Source organism: Malaclemys terrapin, chromosome 2, assembly GCF_027887155.1.
Source record: "Malaclemys terrapin pileata isolate rMalTer1 chromosome 2, rMalTer1.hap1, whole genome shotgun sequence".
Taxonomy (NCBI): Eukaryota; Metazoa; Chordata; order Testudines; family Emydidae; genus Malaclemys; species Malaclemys terrapin.
In genome coordinates, this window is record NC_071506.1 from 206,238,968 (window position 1) to 206,266,683 (window position 27,716).

The following is a 27,716-nucleotide window of genomic DNA, read 5'->3' on the forward strand; positions in this document are numbered from 1 at the left end:
TGCCCACAGTAATAGCTTCCAAGGGACTGTTATACTGGTCAGGTATCGAAGGCAGTGACCATGCCACTGACAGCCTCTTCCTTGGGGGCGGAGAGGGGGAAAGTCCAGGATGGAGTGGCAGAACTGGTTATGCTGATACCAAGCAACCCATAGATTCACCAGGGGAGTTCACAGTTGCCTAGTTAGGGCAAGTTTTACAGGCCCTTTCCACCACTGGAGCAGCACAAAGACTTGTATGAGGGTTGTGAACCTTGCCCAGTACTTACTGACAAACTGGGAACACGCTTAATCTAATCTTAATTTAAGACAAGGTACAACAGGTGGAGAGGGCAGGGAGTGGTCAGGGTAACAATGTAAATAAGATTGCAAGCTGTTTGGGTCATGAGCTGTGTGTTTGTACAATGCCTAGCACGCATTCTGTCTGGAAAAAGCAACAGAGAGTCCTGTGGCACTTTAAGACTAACAGATGTATTGGAGCATAAGTTTTCATGGGTGAATACCCACTTCGTCAGACGCATTCTGTCTGGGGCTTTTAGGAATACTGTAATACAAATGATTATGCAAACTTAAGGTCTCTCACCATCCTAAGACCAACTATACAGGCCCGAAGAAAGGAGGAGTATTTTTATGTACATAAAAAACATGGACAAGATCAAGTGACTAATCAATTTTCATTTTCTATAAATGTATGTGGTGTCCTGAAGATGCGTCTATCTCATGAATGGTTCTGGGCTATAAGACTGGAAAGCAAAGTGGTTCTGACCTTGTTCCATATGAATTAAGTGGCAAACTAGGTGATATGCTTTATTTAGTTAATGTAGTGCTTATGAGAAGATGCAGGACTGACAGCCTTGGACACTGAATAACATACAGACGCTCCCCGCGTTACGCAAACCCGACTTACGGAAATCTGGATTTACGGAAAAAGTTCCATAAGTTCCATTAGCTTTTTTTTTTTTTTTTTTTTTTTTTTTTTTGGCATAACTGTCGGAGATACATTCCTGACTTACGCAAAATTCGACTTACGCAAAGCATTCCGGAACGGAACGCTTGTGTAAGTCGGGGAGCTCCTGTAGTTTCCATAAGTAGATGTGACATAGGCAGCATGTGCCTGTAGTTGTATCAGACACATACAGTGAAGATGTACCTATAATTATGTCAGACCTCGAGGAAAAAGTATGATGACATACCATTATGGGATCCACGTAAAGTGCCAAACTGGTAAAAAGAGAAGTCCAAGGTGCATGTGCAATGGTGCACTTCTATTTCTGTATGCAATTACTGCAATGGCTTGTGAAAATCAGTCATTTGGCAACAGAAATGAGTACTTAGACACCTAAATATCTGTTTGTATTTGCAATTATTTGCATGCATAATATCCATATTTGTGAAGATAATTTGAGTGCATCTGAATATGGTTCTGGGGTCTTGCTTGCTTTCTGATTTAAAAAAAAAAAGCTGGTAAAGTAAGTTTTTAGTGTGAAAAGGCCCCTCTTTGTTTACCCAATTAACAATTTTGCATTTTCTCACCATATCAATATAATTTTCCTACACAGACAGCAAGCTTGCAACTCACTTTAAACCTGAACATGGCAGGAGAAAGCCATCCCCTTCAAAAGAGAGGTTAATTGATATTGAAGTGACTCGTAAATTAAAAGTCGCAAGTTGTGACAAATTGGAGAAAACAGTTCAGTGTCATGAAGCCATAGACCTTAAGAAGAGAAAAGATTCCTTATCTTTCCAGATAGTGTAAAACTATGCCCAGTTTTTGCAATTGTCTTGTTCTGAGAATCAAACTGGACAAAAATCAATGTGAGTTAAATCAGAACTCCAGCTTCACTCAGCTCATTAGCACTGTAATAAAGTGCTTTCAATCATTTTTGTATTTCAGACATTTTCCTGCATGCTAAATGCACTTGTCGTTAGCAGCATTGTATTACCTCAACAGCTATTCTGTATTTTAGGAAATAATGATATTTACATATCAATTATGATGTTCTTTATGACTCATCTTTGCTTAATAGAATTGAACAGAGAAAGCCTGCTGTTTGGTTATTAGCTTCATAAAGAAAAGTCAGTTTGAAATTCTTATTAAATTGCAATGAATGTACAACTAAACTGAGATTTAATTACAATTTTAATTAAAGGAACAACTACTGATTGTAAGTCATTGAACAATGTCTTATAACCCACCACAACAAAACACCATTATTAAAAGAGACCTTCAAACTGTTTGTTAGGAACATAATGAAACCCTTAAAAATAGAACAGGTCAAGTCACATGGAGATGTGTGGTGGAAGAAAGAATAAAATGTGTGAAAAAAAGGCTTGTAATGTTCTTATTATACATATTGTATTAATATTTATTGTCATCTGAAAACCACAGAGAAGACAAAAGATTATGATTATACATCAACTTTTCAATAAGAGTACAGTATATTGAAAATTGTTTTTGTCCTGGTTCTGTTAGCTAAAGAATGATTCCTGAGCTCAACCAGGTTTTTTCTACATAGCCTTTACATTAGGAGAGATCTAACATCTTATGTCTCAGCAGCCCTCCAGCAACTCTTGGAACAATAAAAGTTGGTAAAGCTAACTTTAAAAAAAACCCAGTTTGGCAAAAGCAAATTGTATTGCTTGTTGTCATAAGTAAGATAGTACTGGCAAAAAGATAGCCATAATACTGGCAAGTGCTATCCACGCTACAGCACTCCGCTCAGCCAACTCACCTCACACCTGATCTGCAACTTCTCTGTTGTTACAGTATTGATCCTCTCCCAAGCTAGTTGTGTCACATGGATAAATTTCCTAATGGAGGGTGAAGCACATCATTCTGTGTTCCAATTATCAAATTTAGACACGGAAACCCTATTTGCATTGCAAATCTGTACACTCAGGTGCTATTGGACAAAAATTGGTCATGTATGTTTCTCAAATCTATTTGAAGCCTCTTTGAAAATTTGTCCCTTAAATTTATTTGTTTTTGGTTGGTCTCGATTTAAAATGTATATAGGAAACTAACAAAGCTAACAGTTCTTCACTAAAAAAAGTGAATTGTGACCAGTTGCTTAACACAATATTAACAAGGCAGAAGGAACAAAAGCCAGAAAAGGAAAAGAATACTAAGATAAGTTAGAGGTAGTAAAACCAGCAGAACCTAATGAAATTCACCCTATGGTACTTAAGTAACTAGTTGAAGCAATCTCAGAACCAATAGTGATGATCTTTGAGAACTCATGGAGCAGATGGGTGAGAGCCCAGAGGACTGGAGAAGGGAAAACACAGTACCTATCAATAAAAAGAGGAACAAAGAGGACCCAGAGAATTATAGACCAGTGAGCTGAACTTTTGATACCTGGAAAAATACTGGAACAAATTATTAAACAATCAATTGATAAGAACCCAAAGGAAAATAGGGTGATAAGTAACAGCCAACATGGATTTGTCATGCCAAACCAGCCTAATTTTCTTTTTTGATAGTTATTGGCCTACTGGATGTGGGAAGCTATAGCGGTTATATATCTTGATTTTAGTAAGGATTTTGACATAGTTCCACATGACATTCTTATAAGCAAACTAGGGAAACATGGTTTAGACAAAATTACTATAAGGTAGGTGCATAACTGGTTTAAAGATCACACTCAAAGAATGATTATCAATGGTTTACTGTCAAAGTGGGGGGACGTATCTAGTGGGATCCTGCAGGAGTCTGTCTTGGATCCGCTACTATTCGGCCTTCTCATTAATGATGTGGATACTGGAGTGGAGAGTATGTTTATAAAATTTGCCGGATACACCAAACTGGGAGGAGTTGCAAGCACTTTCCAAGACAAGATTAGAATTCAAAATGACCTTGACAAATTGGAGAATTGGTCTGAAATCAACAAGATGAAATTCAATAAAAATGAATTCAAAGTACTACACTTAAGAAGAAAAAATCAAATGTGCATCTTCAAAATGGGGAATAATTGGCTAGGCAGTAATACTGCTGAAAAGGATCTTGGAGTTCTAGTAGAGCACAAATTAAATATGAGCCAACAATGTGATGCAGTTGCAAAAAATACTAATGTGCTGGGGTGGTATTAATGGGAGCGTTGCATGTAAGAGACAGGAGATGATTGTCCCACTCTACTCGGCACTGGTGAGGCCTTAGCTGGAGTATTGTGTCCAGGTCTATGTGCCACACTTTAGGAAAGATGTGCACAAATTGGAGAGAGTCCAGAGGAGAGCAACAAAAATGATAAAATATGAGGAAAGGTTTAAAAAAACTGGGCATGTTTAGTCTGAACATTCAAAATCCACTACGTTAAAAGATCGTTAAGATTGCAAGGTCAAACACACAAGTGTTAGGAAATGCCAGAATGTATGGTGCCCATGCAACCTTAATTCAACTGTCTCCTGCATATGGATGATTATACAGCCTTACCTACATGATCACAAACATTTTTCCCCACAGGACTCCTGCCTCATTCAGTGCATAGGATCGTTGGTGCTCTGGGATTGAATCAGGGTTGTGTAGTGAATGAGGCTGGTGTCTGTGGATCCCTGCCTCAGTAGTTGCAAAAGTTGGAAGGTATGTAGTGAGTGAGGGAGAGGATTGAAGGAAGAGAAAGGATCGTCTTGTGATTAAAGCTGTTAAGAGCGAGAAAAGTGTTTTATAATTTTGGTTGGTCCAGTGTGTCATCTTTGTTTAGAGTTCTATAATTCAGAACACAAACTACAGAAATATTCTGTATCTCGAGGATGAGAAATAGAGGTGGATTACTGAACAGTAAATTGAGATGTTCTGATATAAACCTCTAGAGTGTAGAAAGGCTGAAGTACTTGTGGTAGCATGAGTACCTGAGGATGGATTTGTACATAAGTAATGAATTTGCCGTTTTGTCCAATTAGTGGGAAAGATTTTAGTTAATGCAAAGAAGACCCCGTTCTTTGTATAGTGTAACTATAGGCTGTTTGGATTATAAGTGCAAGTGACACTGGTATAATAGGATAAATGTTGGCACAGCTTCTGGCATGGTGGCAGCAGTAAATACAGCTTCTCTCTAGCTTTAAAAAAATAATATTTGTAGGCATAGCGGCCTATGGCTGATCAGTGTTAAATAGGGCCAGCCGTGGGATGTTATACATTACAGCTCCCTGCCAAATTTTAGGATTCAAAATTGTGATTTCAAGCAGTAACTTCTGAATTGTTAGTGGCCAACCCATATCCTTTGCAAGTGGCAACCCATATCCAGATTTTAGTAATTTCCTGGGATGTATGTGGAATGTACCAATAGTGCTCCTTAAGCAATTTGTCAGGTATTCAATGTCCACCATGCGAAGCATGTGATTCCATTTCATGTCATCCTTTGACCTTCCCATCAGTATGATTAACTAATCAGGAAATGGAAAGCCACTTGCAGCTTCCTGGCACATCAATAGTTATAGTTCTTAAGAGTGGGAAAACAGTAAACTGGTCATTATAGAGCACTGTGATAAAACAGGTACAACACTTATAAGCGTTACTAGGTCAGCTGGAACCAGCGTTAATCCACCATAAAAAGGCTTACAGGATTTGCCATTCATTTTTATGTTGTATAGGCAGTAAGGTAATTATGCTGCTGTGTGCATTTAGTGTTTCTTATATCTGATAAGTGGTAATGGTCCCATCAGGAAGGAACAACTTGTACGAGCAATTCCCACAAAGCAGTGATTTTAAACCAGCCTCCTCGATATGCCCATAACAAACCTGACATTTTATAATCCAGATAAGTAACCTAACCTGATACAAGGCTGACTGTTCATTTTCCCCTCAAGTGGGGAAAAAAAATGATTTTGTCCTGAAATTTTCCCTGAAGTTCAAAATAAATGGATATGCTCTTAGTTGCATTGATAGTAAAAATGAAAACCAGTTACTCAGGGTTAGTGGACTGTGATCTGAGAATTTTCACACATGCAGGGATACAGAACAAGAATGAATCTTGTTTAAGACACTTTGGATTTTAACTGCAGAATGTCTAATCTTGTTCAGTAAAGGGGTTTACTTTTGTTGGGTCTCTGTGATAGCTCAGTGGTTTGAGCATTGGCCTGCTAAACCCAGGGTTGTGAGTTCAATCCTCAAGGGGACCACTTGGGGATCTGGGGCAAAAATCAGTACTTGGTCCTGCTAGTGAAGGCAGGGGGCTGGACTTGATGACCTTTCAAGGTCCCTTCCAGTTCTAGGAGATGGGATATCTCCATTATAATGTCACATTCCATTTAGAACTGTAACAATTGCTATAACTTGTTTCTGTCCTCCTCCCCGCTTTCTCCTCTGCCCCTTCCCCTCCAAAAAAAAAAAGGCAAAGAAGAATTTCTCGCTAAGTCTTTGATAACTGTTCTTTCTTTTCATTCCAGGTAACTTCAAACAAGAAGCACTCTGAGAGCCTGAAGAATGATGGTGACAGTCTTATCCACATTCTAGAGAGACTGGCCCAAACTGCCAGGTGAGTTCCCTCAGGCTTTCAGGAATTTCCAGGGCTGAGAGCACTCCCCTCCCCTTTTGTCTGAGATGGTCTTCTCTTGTAATCGCCTCAAGGGCACTACAAGCTTCTCCAGTTACCAGCCCTCCCCTCCTGTACACTCCTCTCCTCAAAACTCCCTTTATTCAAAGCTTTCTTGCTTTTTTTTGTTGCTGTTGTTGCGGTGTACTTTGATCCCAGATGTGGCTAGGCCATTGCTCTGTCACACAATCTTTTTTTCTGTTTGTTAACAGCTCACCTCTTCATCACCAGATACTGGTTTATTGTTCCCCCGTACAGTGTACTGGCAGCACAACATGGCTTTGTGCCCTTTCTCAAAGTAATGGTGGTGGTAAAAGTAAAATCCTTTCAAATGCACAGCTGAGGAGGACAAGAAATATTCTTCTAAGAATGCCGGCTGTCTTTCAACTAAGGCTTAAAACTGAGGTCCTGACTGCTTCTGAAAAGTACCTTGGCATTCTTTGTAAGGATAGAGGTGTTAATCCGAGTAGCCTGGTCAAATCAGAACACTCTACCTACCTAATTCCCCTTGCACTCTCAAATGGACACGTTTTTGTTCCCTTCTCTTTAAAATGTTGTTCACTGCTGCTGTGAACTGCTAGGCTGCATTTCACTGCTGGGTGAAATGGTTCCCATGTAAAGTTTATAGATTATTTTTTTCAATGCTTTGTTGATCTTCCTGGTGTCCTTTGTGCACATAAATGCAAGCTTTGTATAAGTCAATGTTGTAGGCTCTGTTCAGGCGTGGAGTTATGAAAATTGGCCTCTCAACTCTATTGTAGAGTAAGTTGTATTATTTTTTGGAACGGGGGGAGATGTTTGGGGAAATGTAACAATCACTGGTACCGTGATGGAGGGGTTTGTGAAGTTGTGGGATAGAAGTGGTGTGGAGAAGGAGACAGAACTTGCCATAAATCAAGTTTTCAGAAATCTGCTACCCCTCTTATGTATTCAAGTGCTGAGATGCATTTCCTATTATCAACTACATTACCAGAGTGAAATAAAATGGCAACTCCCCCTAGCGCCATCAGCTAAAGAGACAGTGACAAGGTCTTAAAATTCCTTTTCAGTCTTTGCTGTAGCATTATTATTTAGTTAGTTAACTACGGAATTATAATTCACTCCTGAAGTTTTCCTTTAACCCTTTCTAATCTTTGTCTCAGCTTCCTCTAATTGTTTTAAACTTTCTTTACACAAGAAACCAGACACAACTGTTTATTTAGGACCCTCCTCAGTGCTCCAGCAAAAATGTCAACTGGGTTAAATCCTAAGGAGTATAGAAGCTCCTACCCAGCCTCACCAATCCCAAGGATGGTCAAACTGGCACAGTAGTTGTGGAGCAACTCGTCAGCTGCCCCGTGGTCCAGCACGGCAGCAGCCACAACAGGTCAACGGGAGCTCATAGAAATGAAGTCCTCTCCCTGTTCACCCATCCTCTATGGAATTTGCTTCTCCGGGACCCTGGACACTAATGCTGTCTTGTATAGACTCTAAGTTGCTACAACCGAGGTGGAGCAACAGGAAGGGCCTGAGAATTTGTGGGCTCTGACCCCCTTCAAAGATGGTTTTTTTGAGCCTAGGGGGTTCTGCAATCTCTTCTGTATAGGTTCCCTCTTTCCCAAAATGTTTGCCAGTGCCTAATAAACTTGGCACCAGTTTCTCAACCATGCATTGAAACCTCCAAGCTCCTACTGCCCAGCTGGGCTGTGCATCAAACTGGAAGCATTTCAGAGAAAGCTACCACTAATGCCATGGACCTATGCCTTTTTTCTAATAGTCTAAATTTAGCTGCCAGACCTCTCCTATATTTATGCACACGATTTAGCTGATATAAGAATTTCATAAAGACAGGTTGTAGTCCTTTACAAAATCTCCTATGACAGTGGAGGGAATGAGAAAGGCCCTAATAGAATAACATGTTTGTCATGTTTAAATAGAGAACTAACTGTGCTTAGGTGCTCTGTCTGCTGCCTCATAGAAACCTCATAAAGCAGTTTTGCCAATCGCTTTTGCTGCTACCTCCTTAACCAGTAAGACACAGGGAGATCGGCCAGCTAGAACCACATAGAATTCATTTCATCTGTTCATTTTGCACTTCAAGATTTGTGCTCTTTTGCTATTCACTTTTTCAATACAGAGGGTGAATTAATTTAAAGAAAGATGTTCAACTGATAAGGTTCCTGGTTTATACTGCTGCTCAGTAACAAACTCCTTCTAAAAAGAAGGAACAGATCAACAACTCAACCAGTGTTGTCAAATACATGTTCTTAGTCATTCAGTTGATGCATGTCACAAGTTGAAGCCAAGGAACCAATGAATCCGTATTGACACACTTTTACAGGGCAGGAAAAACTAAAGGTCAAATGCAAAACTAAGGTTGAAACTATAGTAAAGAACAAAATTGACAGACACATAGATTAACATAATTTGTTGGGGAAGAGTCAACATGGGGCTTGTAAAGGGAAATCATGCCTCACCAATCTACTAGAACTCTTTGAGGGGTCAACAAGCATGTGGACCAGAGTGATCCAGTGGATATAGTGTACTTAGATTTTCAGAAAGCCTTTGACAAGGTCCCTCATCAAAGGCTCTTAAACAAAGTAAGCTGTTATGGGATAAGAGGGAAGGTCCTCTCATCGATCGGTAACTGATTAAAAGATAGGAAACAAAGGGTAGGAATAAATGGTCAGTTTTCAGAATGGAAAGAGGTAAATAGTGGTGTCCCCTAGATTCATAGATTCATAGATTATAGGACTGGAAGGGACCTCGAGAGGTCATCGAGTCCAGTCCCCTGCCCCCTGCTAGGGGTCTGCACTAGGCCCAGTCCTATTCAATATATTCATAAATGATCTGGAAAAGGAGTAAACAGTGAGGTGGCAAAAGTTGCAGATAATACAAAATTGCTCAAGATAGCTAAGTCCCAGGCAGACTGCAAAGAGTTACAAAAGGATCTCTCAAAACTGGGTGACTGGGCAACATGGCAGATGAAATTCAGTGTTGATAAATGCAAAGTAATGCACATTGGAAAACATAATCTCAACTATACATATAAAAGGATAGGGTCTAAATTAGCTGTTACCACTCAAGAAAGAGATCTTGGAGTCACTGTGGATGGTTCTCTGAAAACATCCACTCAATGTGCAGCAGCAGTCAAAAAAGCTAACAGAATGTTGGGATCATTAAGAAAGGGATAGATAATAAGACAGAAAATATCATATTGCCTCTATATAAATCCATGGTCCACCCACATCTTGAATACTGCGTGCAGATGTGGTCGCCCCATCTCAAAAAAGATATATTGGAATTGGAAAATGTTCAGAAAAGGGCAACAAAAATGATTAGGGGTATGGAATGACTGCCATATGAGGAGAGATTAATAAGACTGGGACTTTTCAGCTTGGAAAAGAGACAACTAAGGGGGGATGTGATAGAGGTCTATAAAATCATGACTGATGTGGAGAAAGTAAATAAGGAAGTGTTATTTACTCCTCATAACACAAGAACTAGGGGTCACCAAGTGAAATTAATAGGCAGCAGGTTTAAAACAAACAAAAGGAAGTATTTTTTCACACAACGCAGTGAACTTGTGGAACTCTTTGCCAGAGGATGTTGTGAAGGCCAAGACTATAATAGGGTTCAAAAAAGAACTAGATAAATTCATGGAGGATAGGTCCATCAATGGCTATTACCCAGGATGGACAGGGATGGTGTCCCTAGCCTGTTTGCCAGAAGCTGGGAATGGGTGACAGGATGGATCACTTGATGATTATCTCTTCTGTTCATTCCCTCTGAAGCACCTGGCATTGGCCACTGTCGGAAGATAGGATACTGGGCAAGATGGACCTTTGGTCTGACCTACTATGGCTGTTCTTATGTTCTAAAGTCAAGGTAGCCCATAGTTGCAGTAACTGTTTCACTAGGCCAGCAGTGCTTTGTGTGGGGTGAACACCCAATCACAGGTTGGAAGACTATGAGCAGACAAGACAGGTAGCAAACCACTGCACTCACTGATGGAGCCAGTGAACTGGGTCTGAAAAGTCAGCACTATGTACAGCAAGAACAATTCTGCCTTTCCTGTAGCAGATTAAAAAAAAGATGCTTCAGCAGAGCTGCCTCCATGTGCTGACAGACAGACTCTACCCCCACAAGGAATGTGCATGTGAAAAGACAACAAAAATTTGAGGCATTTTTCCACCAAAGTATTGAAGAAAATGTAATAACTACATCTTCCCTTTTTCAGAGCGAGACTTAGCAGGGCACCAAGCAAGCAGTTCTGTCAACATGAACTCAAGGGATCACACTGATACGCATGACTTGCTACATGTTGAAATATCCATAGTATCCTAACAGAAAATTGGTTTACACAGGAGTTATCCAAAGTGGATTCCCTCATCAGGCACTTTCCAGCACAAGTGAAAGTCTCATGTGTAGGACAACTACAGAATTTAGATGAGGTGTTTTACCTTGAAGATTACTATCTTTGTTTTCTTCTTTCCCAGCTCCCATGCCGATATTGCTGTTGCTTCCTTGGCTTTTGAAATTCTTAGAACAGTTGGACGCTAAAAGATCAAGGCTACCAGATCAATCATCACTCCACAGTCCTGACTGAATGCACAAAACACTGGCATGGTGAATTCCTCAGTCTTGTTTTAGGATATTTATGAATGAGTGTTGTAGTACAAATTTGATAAGAAATCTGTGTGTGTATGTATTCACTTATCTGTATAAGAATAGGGAAAAAGTGGGGAAAACTTGCTTTTAAAAGAATGAGCATTTGTCCATTATCTTGCTTAAATTAGCACAACCTACAGTTTGAGGGGATTTTTTAAGTGTCCTACAGCCATGTACTGAAGAATATAAATTTGAAAAATTCCATTTCTTTCACAAATATGTTTAGGGGAGAAGCATTTTTCATTCCACCTAAATTGTGGTATATTTTCCAAGTTTTTGATCAGAATTAAAATGCCTTAGCTGATCATCCTCATTTGAAACATCTACAGTTTGTTATAGGTGAATACTTTTGCACATGTAAAGATTTCTGAAGTGCTTTGCAAATGTTAATGACTCAATCTGAAAACACTGCAGGGAGTTGGTATCATCCCCATTTACAGATGGAAAATGAGCACAGGGAGTGACTGATTTCCAAATGTCCCACAGAAAGTCTGGGATGGAGCCAGGAACAGAACCCAAATCTTCTGGCACTGAGTCATGTAGTTTAAAGGCAATTTGCAAAACCAAATACATTACAGTGTTCTGGTTAAAAGGGTACAATAAATGACTTTGCACTTCTATATTGCAGTGATTTCTCGTTAATAATTGCTCTATACACAAGTCAACTTGTGGCACTTTTCTTAAACTATTTTGATATACTTCAGTATAGCCCAGATTCTGTTTTGACTATAAAGAAAATATTAATTAAAAAATTTCAAACTGAGACAAACCAAGCTACCTGTAGTAGATTTGTTTGAATGTTCTCCCTCACTCTCCTTCTTCATTCTTCCACAAAGTTGTGCTTGTTTTGACACGTTTGCTGCAGTAGTGATTGTAACCAATTACAAATTTAGCATTAATTTCACAGGAGGGTTAAATGCCTACTCTGACATTTTCCTACTGCTTTCCTTTTGCAGGCAAGTACTGAATTTCGATGAGACATTGAAGCTTGATAGTAATAATTTTTACTTTTCATTAGCAGTTCCCATATGATATTGTTGCTTGGGCTTTGAAATTCTCTAACAAATTGGACATGGAAAGATCAGTGCTAACAGAACAAGTATCACACCATACACATTGAAATCACTTTTTTAATTAACAATATCTTGTTTACAATGGCAGGAACAATTAAGAATATTGCATGATAAGTCACTAATTTGTTTTTAGTCTAGTTCCTATTTAAGTGACAAAGTCCTTCAAAGGTACATGGTGACTATTGACAGAATAGCTAGCCATACTGCTTCATTGGTCTATATATTAAAGGACATTGCCATTCCCAATGCCTCCCTCAGTGACTTACAGGGGTATCCTTAAGCTAGTGAAAGTACATTTTAAGCCCAGTTTTGTGTTCTAAACGACAGGTATGCATGCCCTAGCAGGATGCCATGACATGTATAGGTTGCATTAAATGCCTAGCATTTGAAAAATTGATTTGTTAGGTACTTATTATCATGTTTCACTGGGCAGCTCCTGTATTTAATGCTGATTTCCCTAGTAAATCAGTTGCACTAGGGTTTTTTTAACCTATGCTATTTTAGATGGGTATTAAAAGATTCTATAGAACTTGTACACTAATGTGCACTGGGCTCAAGTTTGTGGTCTCTGCAGGCTCAAGTGCATTGTCAAGGTGGTGATTGCAAGCTAGGGCTCAAAGGAATGGCTTTTTACATCTCAGAATCAAATTGAGTTGTTTTACTGCTGAAGTCTGCACTAGATGCTCCCAACTGCAGGTAAGATTGAAACTGCTGTTAGGGTGTGTTATCTTAAATACGTTCTTCTGTTTTTTTAAAAACAGTCTAATTGAGAGGAAGTGGCCTGTTTTGTTAAAAACAACCCAACAATAGTGACAGTTAAGGTTGCATCACTGCACACAGCCAAAACTGTAAAAGCTTTGACATAAGTTTCCACTTTGAAACTGCCTATAATTCTATGGATGTACCACACCCTCTTGAACAGATACGTCAAGGTTTTTGCATTAAGCAGTAACCTCAGCAGGGTGAAGGCAGAATTAGTGTCAGTTCATGGGGGATGTTAGTCTTGTGTGCTCATCTAGGGTTACCATATTTAAAAAAAAAATAAAATAAAAAAAAGGACACTCCACAGGCCTTAGCCCTGCCCCTTCCCCAAAGTCCCCACCCTAACTCCCCCTCCTCCCTCCCAGCCACACGAAAAGGGCTGCCCAAGCACTACCGGCTTTACGGTTTGCTGGGCAGCCTCCAGACCTGCTACCCCAGCGCAGCTGGAGCCCGGGAGGGGAAGCGCCCAGCCGGGGGTGCAGGGGCTAGAGGCTGCCTGGCAAACCATGAAGCTGGTAGCACTTGGGCTTCGGGAAGCCCCTATGCCTCCAGACCCTGCGACCCCGGCCAGGCACTTCTCCTCCCTGGCTCCAGCTGCTCTGCTCCTCCCCTCTCAGACTTCAGCTCTGTTTAAGAGTCAAGCTGCCCGAGCCAGCACTACCGGCTTCAGGCAGCCCCCCTTGCCTCCGGACCCTGCGCCACTGGAGCCGAGCAGCTGGAACCGGGGAGAAGTGCCCGGCTGACGGCCGGGGTCTGGAGGCAAGGGGGCCTGCCCGAAGCCAGTAGCACTGGCTCGGACAGCTTGGCTCTTAAACAGAGCCGAAGTCTGAGAGGGGAGGAGTAGAGCAGCTGTGGGAGGGGAAGTGCCCGGAAGGTATTTTTCCCCAAACATATTTGGCTTTTTGGCAATTGCCCCCGGACGGGGGTTTGAGTGCCGAAAAGCTGGACATGTCTGGGAAAAACCAGACATGTGGTAACCCTAGCTCATCTTCTATAATTGATATATTAAAAAGCCACATACTGTTGGGAAACAACACATGTGAATTGGTATTGGGAGCTGGCCAGAGATGTCTTATGGAGTATATTAGCAACTGTGTTGTAGGTAATAAGGGGTTAGATTCCTTCCCCTATTCCTGTAGTTTTGGAGCAGCTCCTGATGCAACCTTAAATGCTAGTTGACAACTTTTTTTTTTTTATAAATACACCTTTAGAAACCTCTAAGGAAGGAGATGCTAAGGTCAGGCTTGACAAAGCCCTGGCTGGGATGATTTAGTTGGGATTAGGTCCTGCTTTGAGCAGGTGGTTGGAGTAGATGACCTCCTGAGGTCCCTTCCAACCCTGCTATTCTATACCACAGAGGCTGGCTTGCTACCCTCAGGGGAGCTGTAGTTACCAGCATCAGAGAAATTGTGACACTGAAGCATATTCTGACGCCCTGCAGGGGGTAACAGGTAGTAAACATTCTTCAGTAAACTGTCTAAAAGTAAGTTTGCAACAGCAAGCCTCCATATTTAATTACAGTCAACTGGAGGAAATCTTTTCAAAATAGTCCTGAGTGGCTGCAACACCAGCATTCCATCAGCAGGTCTGCCTACTATTGTGTCCCTTTCCTGACAGTGGGGAAATTATATATCTCAAACTTACCCGTAGATGACAGCAGCCCTGTTGTCTGACAAGGACTTGAAGGCATTCACTGTCAAAGGAACAAGCTTTTATAGGTTGTGTTAGAGAGCTAGACTTACACAGGAAGTGGCCACAACCATCCCCTTTGTGTAACACATCCTTGATATGTTACCCCTGAAAAATGTTGATATTCCTTTCTAAAGGAAAGGAAATTTTTTTTTTTTTTAAGAACCATCCCTCAGTTTAGGTCAATGGCAGACCATGCAAACCCCTTAGCTTTAGGGCCAGGTCTAAGCTATGGGATTGCTAGCCCCCTTGGCATTTTGCAGTATGTTACACATTTACTAGTCAGCAGTAGTATATGTGTATTTCCATCCATGGCTCTGGGAGAAGTGTGCTCCTAGTAGCTAGTAATTAACTGTACTCCTCCAATCAAAAGCCAGCTTACTACCCATACAGCTCTAGCTTTAAAGCAAAGAGTAGAGCATTCAGCAGTTTATACTTAGCTCACTTGTAGGGGAGTATGCACCCCCTTAATGAACAGTAAGACTAGCACCTGTGTTCATAAACCCATTTGTCAAAGTAAGATCTAATCCAGCTTGCTCAAGCTACAGAAAGTTAGGAGGGGTATTTGTCATTTTGCTGACTCCACAATGGTAAGGGAAAAATGTAACAAGTACATACATAGGGGAGGGTGGTCCTCATGTATGTACTGTAGCTAGGAGTGGTGCCTGATTGTGAGAATTGCCACCACAGCAAAGGATGCAGGCTGATGCATCTGCTATGAAAATATTCCCCAAAGTGTTTTAACTCACCATTTTTGTTTGAAAAATTTTACATAAATCCAACTTTTAAGTTAACAAAAACCTTTATCCTCATAGTGGAGCTACTTGCTCCACCATAAGGAGAAGCAAATATCTAAATTCAGATCAAGGCAGAGGCATAATTATCACACAGATCTCTTCCCTTGAATGAGAGCACTCATGCTCTAGCATTCAGTTAATAATGCTGTAGGCAAAAACAAAAATATCATCCCTCTTAGAGGATACTTGCTTCTTGGTGTAGGCGGTCTATTTTTCTCTGAAAACAGTGCAAAAAGTAGCAAAGCCAGCTTTTAGTCACAGACCAAATGTTTGTGGGGCTGGGTCTTAAGTTTAGGCTATGAATGCTGGCTCAGTTCATTTAGCAGCATTGTGCCTTTGTAACACAGCACATGAAGAATTGCAGATTCCATTTGCCAGGGCAAAGCAATTTAAAAAAAAAAACAAAAAAAACACTAAAGCCAGAGGTGATTGGATATTTGTTTCAGGTCTGATGCTGGTGTTCAGTGTTACATGTATATACAGGTATCAAGATTTGATGTAATGGTGCAGTGCGAAGTTAAAAACCTCTAAGCAAACCATTGCACTACTCCCCATGGTCACCCTATACTAATTCTCCTAAAAAAAAAAAAAACCTGATTTGGTCAGCACAGGTTTCCTCAATAGTCTGCTCAGTTTAGAAGTGGCTTTATTTTTGACTGATTTATGCCATGCTACCCTTACTACGCAAAATAGTCAAATTGCTGCATGAAGTTAGTTTTGTAGGAAAGATCACCATGTGGATATAAGCTATGTATTTCCTATTTCAAATAAATTGAGACAGCTGAGTGAATTAAAAGTTTACTTTAATTCTTAACCATTTTATAACTGCTTTTGCTCATGAAGCATCTGTATCACAGCAGGCTACAATGACTTTGGGATAAAAGGCAACTGGTAAACTGTCCACTACAAGGTTCCAAATAAACAGTTCTTACTGGCCCCTACCCAGACACATCCCAGATAAAGTTTTTGATCAAAAACATGAAATAGATCCACCTGCTTATTTTAAGCATATTAAAAAGGAAACTAATTGGACCATTTCTATTTCTCTATTTTATACAAAAAGGCTACACAATGTTACACTTTATTCAGAATACAATTAGTGATTATGAATTAGTGTTCTACACCATTACTCGATCCTTAAAAGTTAGAAACTGCTGTAGCATATTCACTATAACTTAACACTACAAGAGACTTAAAAAAACCCTACCAGTTACAGCAAAAAGAAAAGTCTACTTTCAAAGCAAGCAAGGTCAGTACCATTACAGAGGTTAAAAAAATTTAACAAGCAAGGCTAAGGTTTGATAAATTCCATCTTGATTCTTTCTTGTGCATTCTTCGTTTCTGAGTCACTCCCAAAATCCATTTGTATTATTACTCCTCGACCAAAAAGGACCAGAACAAAAAGTTTACTTCAATTGTTCCCATAGGAAACTCAGCTTGGTTAGTGTGTCAGGCACTTTCTGAGATACTAGCCCACCCCTCGAGCCCTCTCAGCAACTCTACAGGCCAATCACAATGCAAGTTCATTCAGACGATACAGCTGTGTAGGAAGAAAAACAAGGAACTGTCAGTGCTGTAGATTTGCCCACATGTTAAGATTGCATAAAGCTGGAGCACAAAACACTGAAGTTAATCACTTCCACACTTCACAGCAGGAGTCAGTTCAAAGTGCACAGAAAGTATGAGCTTCAAGATACTCCAAGCTCAGTATTTTGGTAAGAGTTGGACCCATTGAAGCCATTCCCTCCCTGCCACCCAAGTCCTCAGTTCAGAAGGTCGTTTTATTCCAAGTTTTGAGTTTGAGCTTCTTACCTAAGGACGATTTACAGGTCAGTATCGAACCAGGCCAACTGATTACTGTCACCTGGAGGTAGCCCATCCATAAGATCCTGGGCATGTCCCAGATCTGGCAGCCCATCAACTGGGTAGTCAGCACCAGGGTGGTGGCCACCCATTTCATGCTCCATCATAGGGTCCATACCCAAGGCATCCTGACCATATCCGCCAGAGTGGAAAGAACGGTAGCTAGGATCTAAGAGTTAAGGGTGGCAGAGGGGCGAGGGGGGAAAAAAGGCAGAATGTTAACAGATGTTAGATGCATCAAAAGCTGCAAATATCAGGGTGAGAAGATGTAGCCATCTAGTTTCTTCTAGTTCAACCAAGCTGAACACACAAATTTATTGTCTGGTCTAATAGCTGACCGAATGAGAGAGCCTTTCAGTGTGGCTCTGCAGACAAAGCATACTACAGTCAAAAGCATGAGCAAATTCCAGCCAAGCCATTAGTTGGCATAAACAATACTGAAACCCAACACAGCAATACTGCAAGAGAACAAGCCTGCTAACTGCAGATTTGCTTATGTGGCTAGTCAAAATGGTTTACAATCCTTATCAGACATGACAGTGTTCTTCAAATCTGTAGAGACTATCCAAGTACAAGCACCACACTTTGTTTTAAAGGAAAACTGCAGTTTAATTCATATTTAGAATTAATGGCAAAGTTCAGAAATACTCTTTGAGAAGACACTCATTGAGACTTCCCAGCACAAGGACCACCAATTTCTGTTTAAGAGAATACAACTCCCAACTGAATGGGAACTAGAATGTTGCAGAGCTAGTTATTACTTGCTATTCAAGATGGCAGTTCCCCATCTCACTGCCAATTTGTAGTATTGAAGTGATTTGCTTTTCTCAACTGACATCTCCTGTATTATTTGCAGTTCTCCTTTAAGGGCACTGAATTTAGCCAGGCTTAAGTTTTAGGAAATGAGGGAAATGGAACAGACATACCATCTGGACGGTATCCAAGAGGCTCTCCCTGGGCACCAATATCAAGTCCAAGATCTGCAGTCTAAAGGTGGTGTGGAGAGCAAGAAAGGAGGGAGAGGTTTAAAAAAAAAAAAATTATTCAGTGACAGGCTTTCCATCCATCAGTTGTACCACATGAAAGCATTTTAGAAAACAAATATTGGGTCTAGAGTTTTACAAACTTGACATCTCACTGCAAGCTGGATTTCAGACACTCCTGTGTTTATGACAAATCCTACAGCATAGCTTTGCTTAGAACCAGAACACATTTACAAGCGCTATAATTTGAGGGCCATCTGACGGCTTGTCTGTGCCACTAACTCCGTAGCATAACAGCAACCCCCATAGCATAGAGGCTCACTACAGCAACAGAAGAGGTTCTTCCATTGTGTAGCAACTCCATCTCCCTGAGCAACAGTGGCTAGATCAAACAAGAAAGCCAAGGTTGATGGAAGCAATATCTACACTGGGGGTTTAGGCTGGCATAACTGCAGTGCTTAGAGTGATTTTTTTTTTTTTTTTTTTTATATAAACACCCCATAGCAACATAGTTAAGTTGACTTAAGTACAGACCATGCTGAAGATAGACCTTTAACTGTCAAAACTGTTTGACTACCTATGAACAATACCCACGATAGAAAAATGCAATCGCCTGCAAATTTGATACTATTTAGTTACAGAAGGCCTACGAACAGAAGAGGTTTACTTCTTTAATGAACAAGTAGTTATTTAGGGGTCAAAGCCAGAGGTTCTCAAACAGTGGTCTGTGGACCACCAGTGGTCCATGAGCTCCATTCAGGTGGTCTGTGGATAGTTCCCTCTAAGTGCACACATGGGTGGCTGCACATGAGAGAATGAAGGGCCACCCACCTAATCAGTTGAGCCATGCAGGTGTGGCTCCACTAATTAGGTGCCTGGACCCTGGAGAAGATGCACATGAAGGCGGCGGAGTGAAGGGGGGAGAATTTGGGACATGCAGGGCTGTGGTGGCGAGAGAAAGGGGACTTCCCCAGCTCCAGAGCTACTACTGCTGAGGGAGAGGGAGACCACTCCCCACCCCCCCCAGCTCAGTGGCTGCCACAGCAGGAGGGAGAGGGCACATCCATTGCATTAGACAGGTAAGACTATGGATATTAAAAATATGAGTTGTAGACTTATATTTGTATAACAAAATGTTAAGTTTTATATAGCGCTTTTATCCAAAGCTCTTTACAATATAGTTAACTAATGGTACAAACAACATTTGGAAAGCTCATTAAGTGGTCTGCTGAGACCCTCAGCAATTTTCAAGTGGGATGGGGGAAGGGGTGAGGAGAGAAGGAAAAAAAAAAAAAAGCTTGAGAACCACTGGTCTAAGCCATAAGAAGATCTTCAGTGGCCACTCAAGATTATCACAGAAGAGCCTTGTTTGAGTTTGTCCCTTCTCCTTCCAGAGGGATCAACTGCAGTGTAAAGTATCTCCTTTACTGCAGATTCAGTGTTGCTTCTCCTTTGCTCTAGCCTTGAGTACTGTATTGCTTGGCGCAGGGGGAAAAGTGTCTTCTTTTGGGCAGTACCATCTAGAGAACCTTTGAGCTTCTTCAGGATCACTCATGCTCCCCTGTCCTTGAACAGTCAAGACTGCTTCAGATTGTGTGCTATACACACACCTTGGGGCCAGGTATCAAAACATTGGAATTATATCTAGAAACACCAGATATGCAAATAGATCAGGAAATGTCTAAAGACGATGCGATCAGGTTTCTCTTTATTTCTTTGGCTTGTGGACTCCTGTGCTAACCCCAGATGCTTTTGTTTTGCTTATAACCTTTAAGCTGGACCTCAAGAAGCTATTATTGATGCTTAATGATAGTTGATTTAAAATCAAGAGCTTAAGTTCCCAGAAGTATTTTTTTTTTTTAAATAAAAAATTTTTATAACAAAATTGGATGCATGTCCCAAGAGGTTTGTGCACGTTTAATTAGATGGTGGCAACAACTGATTTCCTTTGTTTTTCCTTCTCAGCTCTTCCCCAGAAAGGGGGTGAAAGGGCTTGAGGGTACCCCACAGGAAGGAATTCTGAAGTGAGCCACCCTGGGTTCTCAAGGGGGTTTTGCAGTTGGGTGATGGCAACATCTACCAATCCAAGGTCAGAGAAAAGCTGCAACCTTGAAAATTTAATACAAGCCTGTAGTGGCAAATATTAATTTTTAGAGTCCTTGTGGGTCCCCACCTTCTGTACATGAAGTGCCAGAGTGGGGAAATCAGCCTTAACAGCAGCAAAAGCCATGAAGAACCCCAACATAAGGAACTTTAACATGCCACTAACTTGTTCTGAGCAAGCCTTTAAAATAGAGAAAGCATGGGGGTAAGTGTTCTTTTTGTAACCCTATTTATGTGAAATGTGATACTTTCAGCTCAGTCCTTTAAGTGAATAATCCAGAGGAACTAAAGCCACCAGTTTTAAGACAAGAACTACAGCTACACTGCACAGTTTAGATCTGGTAGTTAATGTAACTTAATTTTCTCTTGTTAGGGGCAGGGCATTTTAAAAATAGTCAATAAGTATGCCCAGCATGGCCAAGTTGTTGCAGCTTGTACAGTTGGCAGCAGCAGTTTTTGCCAAGAAGTTACTTGACCTAAACCACAAAGTAGAATAGTCTAAGAAATTACATAATCTGTAAAGATCTGTATTTTACAAAAATGCATCAAGGCCTTTAGAAACATCTGGCCTGACAATATCCCTTCAAGGTATACCTAGGGAAGCAAAGACTGAGTCAGTTGCTTCATTAGTGTTTCTCAAAAGAAACTGACCAAGGGAGTGATAATTCCAGCTTGGGGGGGTGGGAGGGAGAGAAGAGAGAAACACACACACACACACACACACACACACACACTTAAGCCTTTCCTCTTTGGAGGAAACAACCTGCTCTTGGATGTGCTGTGCTCAGACAGGGGAAATGCAGCCTGGTCCTGAACAGTCTAGAAGGCTCTCCAGTAGTGAAAGGGAGAAAAATCTGATGGCATCAGGAAGGTCACATGGGAGTGAGGGTTTTTATAGAAATAGGAACAAAATGACACTAACTCACCTCATTCCAAGCCATTGGTTCAGTTCTGAAGAGAGAGCTCGTCAACTCAACTGAAAGCCGTTTCTTGTAATCTTGTGGTTTGTCCTCAGACATTCTGAACAGCACTGCAGCTGCATATGTTGCTATTGAAAGGAAACAATAGATTTTAGTTGAGCCCCTGGTCATTGCAATGATTAAGCTCTTATTTTTCTTCACTTACCAACACCTTCATTTCTAGAGTGAAGCAGTTCTGTTAGAGGAGCAGTTGCTCCCTCGGCTTCAATGGCTTCAGCTGCCTCCTTATCTTGGGCCAGTTCACAGAGTACTCCTGCAGCTACTCTCTGGATATTCTCAATGGGAGAATACAGCAACTATAAACCACACAAGTATATCAACGTAAGTTTTTGGCTTTGATAGTCACGCCATTTTGAGGACAGCTACAGGACTAGAGGGATCTACTTATTAGCGCTACTAAACAAAGGGGGTCTAACCAATTTGATAAGCCAGTCTCCTTTCCCCAGCAATAAGTAGCTAGCTTAATATCAATACTGAGCTAAATCTTGACAAGGATGAGGTGCAAGCTGTCTTTAGCAGACTGCAAGAGGGAGCAAGTTCCAGAGCCAAAGTTCACTTCAATGTTCCGTTACCTGGCTCACCACCTGGAATAGGGACTGGGAGTGGCTGGCTCATTACAGAAGCAGCTTTTCCTCTCCTGGAATTGACACCTCCTCATCTATGATTGGGAGGGGACTACATCCACCCTAATTGACAGGGCCAATTCAACACTGGTTCTCTACTTGTGAAGTAACTCCCTGCTCTCCATGTGTCAGTATATAATGCCTGCATCTAACTTTCACTCTATGCATCTGAAGTGAGGTTTTTACCCATGAAAGCTTATGCACAAATAAATCTGTTAGTCTTTAAGGTGCCACCTTGTTGTTTTTACAGAACAAAGTGAGTATTCTGGCAGAACACAGCCACCCTAACAGAAGGCCTCACAATGTGTCTGGTTCCTTGTTAGGAGTCCTGGGATCATTTCCTTAGTCACCCAGACAACTGATTTGCGCTCATTCAGTATAATGCTGAACTGATGGGCCAGATCCAACATTAAAAATAGTGTCTTAAGGCTTTTTTCATGCCAGGAAGACAACTCAAATACAGCCATTTCAAAAGATTCAACTTACCTGCACAAATAGTGGAATAGTATTTAGACCCCTGATTACAATTCGATTGTGAACATCTCGTGCAAGGATATGAAGGGCTCCAGTACAGCCTTCAACTATCTCCTCCATACGCACACCTTCCTGTATAGGGAAATATACAAAGGCATATTACTATACTTTTAAGAGGGACATTATTTTAAACTGTTAGGATATTGAGTTTGTGCATTGACATGTTCATTAATTCCCCTATCTTGGTAGACAGGGGCAGAGGACAGGGGAAGAGGATAGGCATATACAGAGCCTCTGTAACTTGAAGTTTCTCTGACCACTAGAACTGTTTAGTGTTTACTCCAGTTCATATATTAGTCACTGAGTTATTCAAAGTTTGATTCACTTTGGTGCATGTGTGTGTGCATAGTTCTGGTAAGACAAGATTGTTGAGTAGCAGGTGGTGTCCCTACCTTTGGGGGAAGAGTAGAGATTCTTTTCCAACAAACCAATTAGGGAACAGGCGCATTGTCTACTCCTAATAACCTCTTGCTCAGTATATGAATTAAACTGGCTCTCCCAGACTCCCCATGGATCCAATATTGCAGAGCCCCTGCTTTAGGGGAGACTGTCTGGAGAGGGGGTGTGATCATATACATGACATATCCAGATTTGTCCAAAATGCTAATTGGACTGCAGAAAGAAGGTGCTTGTAACAGACTAACCGTGAATGAATCTTAACATTTACAGCAAGTCATTTTAAGATGGTAGAAAACTCCATTTTCTGCTATGCTTAGACATTTAAGCATCATGCCTTGACTTCTAAGAGGGAAACATCCCACAGTGTCTTGTTTCCCAACTACCTCTTAATAACATACCACAAACTGCTGTTGTGTTCCACCCATAGATGTGCGACGCTGGGTATCCTGATGTGCTCTAACCAGCAACTGAACTAGCCTTGGAATGGCGCCTTGTTCACGCAGGGGTGCATGATTGGCTGGACAGAGAGCAAGATTGCGGATCAGACCAACAGTAGCCTGCAATTAGGAAGGAAAAGAAGTTAAGAATTTACCGCAGTTAGTCTTAATTCTGATGTTGTAGCGAGCAAGTCTCTGCAAGAGCTAGCTTCAAGCTGTTAAAGGCCTTGTCTACACTGCCACTTACAGCACTGAAAATTTCTTTGCTCAGGGGGTGTTAAACACCCAAGCAATGCAAGCTTCAGCACTGTAAAGTGGCAGTGTAGATAGTGCTCCAGCACTGGGAGCCGTGCTCCCAGCCCTGGCAGTTATCCCCCTCGCAGAGGTGGGATTATTACAGCACTGGGAGAGAGCACTGACCTCAGCTGTGTAGACATTCCCTAAGGTTAGTCTTCCCACCCATCCTAGACATGGGTTACCTGGATGTTCTCCTGTAGCTTACCTTGAAGACAATATTCAAAGCAATCTCAAAACTCTAGTGTCAAATACACCACATTTCACTAAACATGTTACCACAGATGCAACAAGTGCCATCTTAAACTTATAAATTTACCTTGATCAGGGGCCAGTGAGATGGTGGGTGTAAGAGTTTAACCACTACTGGAAGTCCATAGTGAAGACGTACTGCATTTTGTGCCATCTCAGCTTCCTGATGTCTGCTAGTGAGGTGACGAAGTGCACAGATAGCAGGTTCTGTGATGTCTTCCCTGTCACCAGCCCGAAGAACAGTGCGCACAAGAGCCTCAATACCACCAACTTGGCATACCATCATCTTGTTCTTATAGTTGTTGCAGGTAAGGTTAGAAAGGATGCCAGCTGCACAGGTTACAACATTGATATCATCTGACCCTAGAAGCTGAACAAGGGTTCCTAGAAGACCTTCCATGCCCTCCTGTAGAGAGGGAAAGAAAGTGTTGTAAATCAACACACAAAAGGTGTTGCTTGTGTTCTTGATCCCTAGTAAAACCACTTACCTGCTTAGTTGCAGCATCTGAAAGATTTCTGAGAGTCCAAAGACAATTCTGAACAAGACGTTGGCTTGGATCTGTAAGATGGAGTCCCAAAGCCTGCATCCCACCTAGAACAAGATTCAAGTTAAACACTTCAGTGTTAGCCTACAGCCTTTCAGAGGCAGTAGTTCTATAGATCCTGATCTTGCAAAGGGCTAAGATAGAGAGCACCTTCAAATCCACCTGAATTTAAGAGGTAATGAAAGGCACTCAGACTTTGCAAGATATCTTCTACCTCCACAGTTATCATAATACAGACTCCTATACTACAATGGAAGAGTTTGCCACAAGTCTTAAGTCTCCCTAATCAGTGTCCAAACACTTAACCATGAGTCTTCAGCCACTTTAATTTTGGCAGACAAATGAACTTAGCATATAGTACATTATGACGACTGCTCCATTACTTATTGTATGACATTAGTCTTGTGAATGCAGAAATCAAAGCTACACAGTGGCTTATCAGTATTCAACTAGGTTGGTGGCTCTGACAAGAGCCACCTCTCTAGGCTAAGCCACTAATTTCTAAGAAGTATTTACATACTTAGTTTGTGTAATTCTTTCCATAATGTCAATTCATACCCTTGTGGGGTGGCATGTATTGGTACTAGAGTACAATACACACATGCAGCCATTAGCATGGGTACAGCTAATCTTGATACTTACCAGCTTCAACAATAGCAGGTTTGTTACTAGAGCAGACTGAGAGCACCTTCAGCACTCTACTTGTGGTCCACAGTAGTTTCTCATATGTGTAGGTCCTCATTATGTTTACTAGAGCCTGGGGTCCACCACTAGCCAGAATTATCAACTGCAAAGGAAATTGTATTTAGAGCTTAAGATGAAAGTTATGACCCCTTCTTTCCATTATCATTCAGTCTCCACATGCATGGGCAATAGCCTGGATGGCTAGGGGCTGTTCAATGGCAAAGTATTTGTCACCCTTGCTGAATCATAGAATCATAGAATATCAGGGTTGGAAGGGACCTCAGGAGGTCATCTAGTCCAACCCCCTGCCCAAAGCAGGACTAATCCCCAGATCCCTAGCAATCTTCACTTCTAGATGTAGTTGGTTCCTACATGTCAAGGGAGAAGTATCCTCCATAATGACATTAGTGTCATATCTGACAGCCCAGAGACTGACTGCCAATAGTGAATCTGCTCATGAAAAAGTTGGATGCATTAATTTACCTTGCTTTCTTGATTGCCGTAAGCTAAAATCTGAAGGCAATCTGTTGTGATGGCCAAGAATTTAACATTTGTCTTGTTGAGTAAGGCAACCATTTTCTGCAGCCCACCAGCTAGACGGACAGCCATTTTGGCACCTTCCTGATGCAACAGGAGGTTGTGCAGAGTAGTTATAGCATAGAACAGCACGGAGTCCACAGGAGAACTAAAAAAAACAAAAGGAAGTGAGCACCTACCCCTATCGGTATTAAATACAGGTAAGTGTTGCAATGATACGCCACATACCCAAGCATTTTAACCAGAGCAGGAATGCCTCCTGATTTGAAGATGGCCAACAATCCTTCACGGTGATGCGAGAGGTTGTGTAGTGTACCTGCAGTGCAACGGGCTGTTTCCACATCATTTGTATTTTGCATGGTACGCACAATAGCAGATACCATTTGAGGAGAGCGCATGATAGCATGGCGGGAGGCTTCCTTTTTGGACAACTGATGAACCATAACTGCAGCCTTGTTCACCACCACCTATATGAAGCATGAAGCAAGCTTTTAGTTTTAGCTAGTCATTTTAAGGACACCTTGCAAATTGACTACATTAAGCTAGAGCATACACATATACCTGGTCCTCATCATTCAACAATTTGGTCAGTTCTGGGATGGCACGAGTTGCAAGTTCTGCATCATCTTGATAATTTATCAAGTTAACGACAGCATGTTTTAACATCTGGGATGGCTCAGCCAGGCGCTGCACATTAGTTGGATGAGCAGCATCGAACTGTGTGGAAGGGATCTGCATGCCTTCATCCAGTGTTTCAGGGAACATAGCTGCGCGCACTCTCTGTGCTCTAGTCATTGCATACTGTCCATCAATGTCTGAAACAGAAGTAAGATTTGACTTAATGGATTTTGCTTAAGACTGGACAGAAGTAGCATAGAAAGACAAGGGACATCAAGTAGTCAATTTGGTATTTACATTCGTAGAATTAAGCAATCTTAATTTTACTAGATGAGTGTCAGTTTGCAAGTCATTCAAACAAGTTAATGTAATAGAATGGAAATTTTCCTTACCAGCTACTTGTTCCTGGGTAAAGGACTGAGAGAACCCCTGCTCCCACTCATACAAAACTTGGGTGGTGTCGACATCATCCTCTTCAGGATTCCCCTTGCCACTCAGAGAGGGAGCTGTTGTTGTGGCACCAGAGTGGATACCAGAGTCAAGATAGGATTGCTGCTGCCAGTGGCTGACTGCTGCTTTTCTATCTGGCTCCATTGCCATATCCAACTCCATCAAGTCAGCTGCAAGAAATCAGTGTTGATATGTAGACCACTTATTTATTAGGTGAATTTTAGTCCTAAGAAGATGCAGCATGAATTGTAACAACTTTGAATTTATTTGGAAAGAGCTGAGACAGTTGCTTCAAACTATGAGGTTTTAACTTTATGCCAGTTCAGTTACCTGGAGACCCAAGCAGAACATTAAGCAGAAAACAGGCAACCCCAACAGAACTGGGCAACAGAACTCTTGTTGGTGCATCCAGGACATGTAGGGATTCATTCACCAGTCTTGTGCCTTTTTGGTGGGGGAAGGGACCTTGTTGGCACTTCTTAGACTGAGAAAAAAAGCACATGTCTACAGGTTTGTGCTCTTCCTAAAGAAGAATTTTCCACATACAAAAATATTTAGCAGTAGATGGAACAGTTACAGTCCCAGAGTGATTAAATGGGAAGAAAGAGCTAAAGGGTTAGGACACGCCCCAAATATTTGTCAGAGCCAAGCAAAGTTCAGTCTGAGTGTGGTATGTCAGATATACCTTGGGTTGCCATGTTCCTTGCTGGGCTCCCAAAACTGTAGTCTGCAGAACTTCAGAGACCTTAACCAGAAAAAAAACAAAAAACACACAAGAATTACAAACTTGCTAGCTTCGGTTAGTTTCTAGTAAGAGAAAGGAGTTCAAGTTATGGGATCAGCCTAGGATATTAATGCTGTATCTCAGTCCACAGGTTAGGAGATGCATTGTATACAGTGCACTCCATTACTCATTAGC

General features: G+C 41.3%; 2 protein-coding genes across 3 annotated transcripts in view; one reads left to right on the forward strand and one right to left on the reverse strand.

The window, feature by feature from the left end:
* ULK4 (unc-51 like kinase 4) overlaps positions 1 to 11,794 on the forward strand; it is a 408,326-nt gene extending 396,532 nt beyond the window's left edge. For both annotated transcript variants that reach the window (XM_054019573.1, XM_054019574.1), the window contains exons 36-37: positions 6,379 to 6,467; positions 11,003 to 11,794. In XM_054019573.1, coding sequence (XP_053875548.1) covers positions 6,379 to 6,467; positions 11,003 to 11,066 — 153 coding nt within the window. In that variant the 3' untranslated portion in view covers positions 11,067 to 11,794. The remainder of the gene's footprint in view (positions 1 to 6,378; positions 6,468 to 11,002) is intronic.
* A 4,487-nt stretch (positions 11,795 to 16,281) lies between these two features.
* The window catches only part of CTNNB1 (catenin beta 1), a 32,995-nt gene continuing 21,560 nt past the window's right edge, over positions 16,282 to 27,716 (reverse strand). Inside the window, exons 2-16 of the mRNA XM_054019576.1 lie at positions 27,483 to 27,542; positions 26,740 to 26,967; positions 26,291 to 26,544; positions 25,958 to 26,196; positions 25,676 to 25,877; positions 25,151 to 25,295; positions 24,452 to 24,555; positions 24,031 to 24,369; positions 23,379 to 23,537; positions 22,534 to 22,653; positions 21,570 to 21,720; positions 21,371 to 21,492; positions 18,285 to 18,345; positions 17,308 to 17,527; positions 16,282 to 17,035 (exon numbers count right to left, since the gene is read on the reverse strand). Coding sequence (XP_053875551.1) covers positions 17,319 to 17,527; positions 18,285 to 18,345; positions 21,371 to 21,492; positions 21,570 to 21,720; positions 22,534 to 22,653; positions 23,379 to 23,537; positions 24,031 to 24,369; positions 24,452 to 24,555; positions 25,151 to 25,295; positions 25,676 to 25,877; positions 25,958 to 26,196; positions 26,291 to 26,544; positions 26,740 to 26,967; positions 27,483 to 27,495 — 2,346 coding nt within the window. The 5' untranslated portion in view covers positions 27,496 to 27,542 and the 3' untranslated portion in view covers positions 16,282 to 17,035; positions 17,308 to 17,318. The remainder of the gene's footprint in view (positions 17,036 to 17,307; positions 17,528 to 18,284; positions 18,346 to 21,370; positions 21,493 to 21,569; positions 21,721 to 22,533; positions 22,654 to 23,378; positions 23,538 to 24,030; positions 24,370 to 24,451; positions 24,556 to 25,150; positions 25,296 to 25,675; positions 25,878 to 25,957; positions 26,197 to 26,290; positions 26,545 to 26,739; positions 26,968 to 27,482; positions 27,543 to 27,716) is intronic.